The sequence below is a fragment of the Vidua macroura genome, chromosome 7, assembly GCF_024509145.1.
Source record: "Vidua macroura isolate BioBank_ID:100142 chromosome 7, ASM2450914v1, whole genome shotgun sequence".
Lineage (NCBI taxonomy): Eukaryota > Metazoa > Chordata > Aves > Passeriformes > Viduidae > Vidua > Vidua macroura.
The window spans coordinates 3,487,023-3,492,964 of record NC_071577.1 but is presented as its reverse complement, the minus strand read 5'-3'; the positions used below and the strand labels follow the sequence as shown (position 1 = coordinate 3,492,964).

The 5,942-nt window shown below is 62.4% G+C and overlaps 1 protein-coding gene across 1 annotated transcript; it reads left to right on the top strand.

Moving 5' to 3' along the window:
• Nucleotides 1-361: 361 nt before the first annotated feature.
• Nucleotides 362-2,177, top strand: LOC128809965 (uncharacterized). The gene is made up of 5 exons (XM_053982413.1): nt 362-563; nt 837-965; nt 1,293-1,357; nt 1,467-1,616; nt 1,800-2,177. Exons 2-5 carry the CDS (start codon nt 845-847, stop codon nt 2,175-2,177), a joined length of 714 nt encoding a protein of 237 aa, XP_053838388.1. The 5' UTR covers nt 362-563; nt 837-844.
• The last annotated feature ends 3,765 nt before the right edge of the window (nt 2,178-5,942 follow it).

The following is a 5,942-nucleotide window of genomic DNA, read 5'->3' as shown; positions in this document are numbered from 1 at the left end:
AGAGAAATGTAGCCCCACCAAAAGACAGGAGGACTCTCGTGCTGCTGAAATCCACGTGGCTTTATTGAGGACAGGTGGAAGGAGGAAGGAAGCAGGAACAGGAGCAGGGAGACAACCAGATGCAGAGGGAGACAGCTCCGAGAGCAACTGGGGAAGGATGGGCCAGGGTATAGAACTGGGGAGGGATGGGAGTGCTTAGGGTACAGACTGTCCAATGGGAAAAAGGCTTCAGGGATGAGCCCCAGGGCAGGTGACAGTGTTTCCAAGGGCCCTTTGTGACATGGTGCCGCACGGTCACCGTGGAATTGCAATGGAATCGGGTGTCCAAGGGCCCTTTGTGACACGTGGTGACACAGCAGCTGGTGGTTCCAAGAGCACGCCAGAGTGCTCAGAGCAGGCGACGGGACAGGACGGGACAGAGCAGTGCCGTGAGGAGCCCCCTCACAGCTCACTTGTTCGTGTCCGACCCGCAGCTTTTCTGAGGCGTTGTTCCTGCAGCTGACCTCGAGGCCACACCACAGCACTTGGTGACCCGTGGCCTTCCCGAGGCTTCTGTTCTGCAGGTGCCCTTGAGGGCAGAGGGTGGGACTTGGTGCCCTGGAGCCTTTCTGAGGCATCTCCCAGCCCTGCCGCCAGTGCCCTCGAGGCCAGACCACAATCCCTGACAGGAGTCTCCTGTCCTTGTGGCAGGAGCCCTTGAGACCAGAGGCCAGGGCTTGCTGTCCTGTAGCCTTCCTGAGGCTTCTCTCTGGAAGGTTCCTCCCAGGCACAACTGCAGGACTTGCTGACATGGAGATTTTCTGAGGCATCTCTCCTGCAATTTCCCAAAAATCCAGTGACTGACATGGAGAAGAGACCCCCGAGAGTGCCCAAGCTGGCCTGGGTGGAGGAGGAGGAAGAAGGCCCTGGAGCTGCACCAGCACAGGAGACCGAAAAGGTGGTGCCGTTCCATCCACCGCAGGAGGGTGAGTGGCAGAGCTGGGCCCCAGGGCTGGTGCCTGCAACGAGCTTTGTCCCATCCGATCATATCCAATTGCATCCCATTGCATCCTCCCCCGTTGCATTTCCTCACATCCCATTGCATCCCATTGCATCCCATCCCAAGCCATCCCATTCCCTGGGGATCAGCCTGGGGACACGATGGAAGGGGTCCTGGCAGACACCCCTCAGTGGCCTTGCTCCATCCCCTGGGGCATCCCGGGGCTGTCCCTGCCTGGGGAGAGAAGGGCCAGGCTGTGTTCTCCGGCCTCTCCCGCAGCCCCTCAGCTCTGGCTGTGCTCACTCCTTGCCAGGTGCAGCCCTCGACTGCACACAAGAGCAGGAATCCACCCGTGGCCGCTTCCGCAGAGCAGCGCAGGTACCTGCAGCCATCCCCACCTGGGCTGGGCCTGCTGTCACTGCTCAGCCCAGCACCGTGTGTGGAGCACTCCATGCAACATCCCTGGCTTCTTGCCCTTCTCCTACAGCTCGTCTGCAAATTCATCAAGAGCATTCGGCAGGAAGAGACCATCTCCAGGGGCACTGGGCTCAGAGATTACTCAGAGGTCCTCAAACATGAGACCAGTGCTGCCCTGCTGGATTTGCTTGTGGAGAGGGGTGTTTTCAGACCAGAGCAAGTAAGCAGCCTGTGGCCAGGCTTCAATTCCCTCATGAGTCACATGGCTTCCCAAGCCACTAGTGTTGGTCCCTGTGAGTCTTTGAGGCCATCGCACTGCGGTGGGAAGGGAAGCACTTCTCTGGGGACACTGGGAACGTTGCTCCTTCTGGCAGCTTTCCAAATTGCCCTGTGCCTTCTCCAGGTGCCTGCCATGGTGAGATACATCCACCAGTGGCTCACGGCCAATGATTCTGCTGAGCACAGGCTGGACAACACCCTGCTGCATCTAACCAAAGTGCAGCCAAATGACGCAGTAATGACACTCCTGCGTGTGGCCCCATCCTGTGACAGGTATGGGGCCCACCTGCCCAGAGGGCTCAGGGCTCCCCCCAGCCCATCGCCCTGTACAGCCTGTCCCAGGTGTCTGACCAACAGAGAGTTCCAGGGCCCTCTGGCTGCTCCCTTTCCCAGCCCTGGCATGTCAGCCCCCCAAGCCTGCTGCCATGCTCCCTCGCTGCCCCTCAGGGGCCATGCCCAGGCCAGGGTGCTGTGCCTGAGACCCCCTGAGACAGAGCTCTAACCCCACAGAGCTGCCACAGCCATGTGGAAGACCATCATGTGCTCACCCAGGACTGCGAAGGCGGTGCAGAGGATTCTCCTGGATGTGCTGGGGAGCTGGCCAGAGCACAGCACGTGCACCTCCGATGGGGACAAAACGGGTGTCTTTGCCCTGGCTGTGAGTTTCTGCCAGTGGCCTTTGCTGGCCCCAAGGCCGCCTCTCCAGCAGCTCTCCTTCCTCCTTCCCCCACTGCATCTCCCTGCCTCAGGCGCTGCCCTGAAACCTGGCCTAGGGGCAGCTGCAGGGCCACCGGTCCCGCTGCTCCCCCTGTGTCTCTCTGGGCCTCTCCCTGCCACGCTCGGGCCCTGTCACACGGACACCTCGGCACTGAGCGCTGTCTCAGGGGGCTTTGTTCTTTGCAGGCAACTGTGGTGATGTGGAAGATCCTCCAGGAGCCCCGTGTCCCACGTATAGCGACAGCGTATCTCCCCCGCCTATTTGTGCATCTGCTCTTCCAAGTGTTCTTCAGCACTGAACAGATGCCAAAGAAGGTCCTTACCTTCTGGAAGGGATGCCAGGAGCAACACGGCCTTGCCACCAGCCCCAACAGGTGCTTCCTCCCAGTCCTTCTGTCCCTGCCACATTGCCAGGGCAAGACCCAGTGCTCCCAGTGTGACCTGGGCTTTGCTCTGCACACAGATTTGCAGTGCGGACCCTGAAGTCCCTGCTGTGCCAAAAGCAGTACAAGGATGTGGTGGTGTCAATGGAACGCAGGTGTGGCTGGGACACGCTGCTCTGTGCTGACACCCACCACTATGCCGTGGGTCTGCTGGCCAGGTGAGACCCCCTTCTCCCCGCTGCCTCTGACATTTGTGCTCTGCGCCTGGGGTGCCCCACACAGTCCCCGTGGTCGTGGGCCAGAGGACCTCGTCACCGAGGGACCGCCAAGCAGACTGGAAAAGGCTGGGAGAGGAGAGAGCACAGAAGGAGACACCTCCTAAGTGGCCCAGGTCCCTTGGTGGAAGACCAGACCTCTGTGAGCCTGTCCTGGGAGAGATTTCTTCAGGGTCCTGGTCCCTTTTTCGCCCTCCTAGGGAGATGCGCCATGCTTCTCTTGAGTTGTGTTCCAGTATTGCACTCCACCTCCTCTGGCTGCTTAGCACACAGAAGCCACGCTGGGATCTGCCTGCCCTGGCCTTCCTGGTGGAGGTGAGCCTGTTGGCCAGTGCTGCCTCGCTGAGCTGCCTCCCAGCTCTCTGCCCTCTCGTAGCCACAGCTGCCAGGACGGTGCCCACGCCCTGTGCTGCTGCCTGGGCCCAGCCCTGTGCGCTTCTGGGCTCCTGCCGGCCGGTCCCCTGTCACTGCCCTGTGCCTTTCAGGTCCTCGAGTGCCTAGATTCAAGTGAATGTGGTGACAGTGTTGTGGAGGTCTCATCAAGGTACCTGCAGAGCGAGTGCAGGGAGAGGCGTCGCCTGGCGCTCAGGGCCCTTCTCGAGCTCATTGACGATCCCTCGATGGTGAGAGGGGGCAGCGGCTGAAGCTGCGCTGGGAACGCAGTCACTTGGGCTTGGCTTCAGGCCCTGGGGCAGCTGCTCCCAGCTCTCCCGTTTCGGCTTCCCCAGTGCCTCGGGACAGGCCTTTGGCCTCCAGGCCCTGCAGCAGCAGGGTGGTCTTTCAAAAACTTGTGTTCCACACAGGCTGAAAAGATGTGGCGCCTGACCGAAAGCCTCATGGACCTACTGTGGGACAGTGATGCAGAGATAGCTGGGCTGACACTCATCACACTCAGCTTTATATTCTTGCACAAATCCATTCTGATCTCAACTCCCATTGCCCTGCAGCTGGCTAAGGCGCTCCTGCCACTCTTTGACCATGTAAGGCTCTGTGCCCCCAGCCACAGTCACTGGGTGCTGCCTGGAAACTTGGTGCCCTGTGGAGTTCCAGGCCTGTGCCCAGGCAGGCCTGGAGGAGCCAAAGCGGAGGTATTTTTCCCTTTTCTTCATATAGGAAAATAGCCAGGTACAGCTGCTCTCCATAAAACTCTTTCAAGACATGATGGGGTTTTTGGAAAAGGGAGAAAAGCCCTTGGAAAGGCCTGTGCACCAGAGCCTGCTGCCACTCTTCTTCCACTGCCACGATGAGAATCAGCGTGTGGCAGAGGTGAGGACTCGTGGGCTGCTGCTGTCCCCTTGGGAGGGGGCTCGGCTGCCTCCTGCCCTGGCGCCTGGCGGGCTGCAGCCTCCTCCAGGCCTTGGCACAGGGACGCGGGTCCTGGGCCCTGGGCTGTGGGGCCATCTCCGTGTCTCTGCTGCTCTCCAGGCTTCTCGGGAAATGCTGATTTGTGTGGCCGAGTTTCTGAGAAGGAGAGATCTCGAGAAACTGGTGAAAAAGGAGAAACTCTGGATTTTCGCCAACTGCCTGGTAAGGACGGCCTGGAAGCCCCAGGCTCAGCCTGGAGCAGCGCCCTGAGCGCGGTGCTCAGTGTGTGGGCTGGCAGCTGTGCCCCTGCCCGCTGCTGCAGCCAGAGGCCGCGCGGGCTCTTCTCCAGGCTCCCGTGGGTCCCAGCCGGGTGCCGATGGAGCCCCGGCCCGGCGGGGCTGCGGGGCGGCCCCGCGGCTCCCCGGGCAGCAGCCGGCCCTCTGCCCCCTCCAGAGCCCGGCGCCAGCGGCTGCTGGCCGGGCCTCAGGGCTGTGCGGGCAGGGGAGGCTGGGGCTGGGTGCAGGGAGCGCCCGGCCCAGGGGCTGAGCCCGCGCCAAACCTTCCCTGCTGCCGCTCTCTCCAGCTGGCAGAGGACAGGAGCCGAGCGGCCGAGCACCTGCGCCGGGCCCTGCCCTACCTGCAGAGCCCACAGGAGCCCCTGCGAGAGGCGGCTGTCAGGTTCATGGGTGAGCCAGGAGCCCGGGCTCCCTCCCCGCCCCGCCGCAGCTCGGCCCCAGCCCCGCCTGCTGCCCCGGCAGCGCCATCCGGGCCCGGCGCCGTGGAGCCCCGCCTGGCCTGGGCGCTGCTGCCGCCCTCCGGCAGCCGTGCCCTTGGGCGGCAGCGTGCGGCAAGGGCCCGGGCTGAGCCCTGCCGGGCCACGAGGCCGTGTGGCCACAGGGCTGGCAGCGCCGCTGGCAGGGAGCTGTGCCACTGGGCCGTGACAGGCTCTGTGTTCGCAGGGATGGCCGGGCGGAGCTTGAGGGGGCAGCAGGGAGAGCTCCAGCTGATCTCTGAGGGTGAGTGAGGGCAGCGGGCTGACAGCGGGGGCTGGCGGGGGCAGCTGCCATCCCTGCCCCGGCTGCAGAGGGCTCTGCTCCCTGTGCGGAGCAGGGCTGGCCTGGGCAGAACACACAGAGATTTCAGGGACACGTGGGGGATTCGTGGCCCGCAGCTTCGGCCTGATCCTGTTGGTTCCTACTCCCTCCTGACCATGGCAAGAACTGGCTGGGATGGCCCTGGCATGGGGCTCTCCTCGTCTCTCTGCTGATCCAGGATCTGGCCATGGCTCTGATCCTCTCTCTTTCAGCCCTGGAAGGAATGGCTAATGACATCAGCGTCAGCGTTGGAAGCCTGGCAATTCAGTCATTGTGCATACTGAAGGCAGAAGACCAGGCTCCCATCCCAATGTTCCAGAGGCTGCGAGATCAGCTGCGCCGGGCATGGAAGACACGACCTCGTCTGTCGCGGCTCGGCTGTCTGGGCTGCTGGGGCTCTGTGGAGGGCTGATCCAGGAGGCTGTCTTTGCTGGGGCCTCCTGAGCCAGCAGGGATTTTTTTTTCTTCAAAATTGCTCTTTCCTTCGTTGTGT

Coding starts and splice junctions, on each gene's coding strand:
- LOC128809965 (XM_053982413.1), top strand. CDS start 845: ATGGAGAAGAGACCCCCGAGAGTGCCCAAGCTGGCCTGGGTGGAGGAG. Junction 966..1,292: donor GTTCCATCCACCGCAGGAGG/GTGAGTGGCAGA, acceptor ACTCCTTGCCAG/GTGCAGCCCTCGACTGCACA. Junction 1,358..1,466: donor GCTTCCGCAGAGCAGCGCAG/GTACCTGCAGCC, acceptor CTTCTCCTACAG/CTCGTCTGCAAATTCATCAA.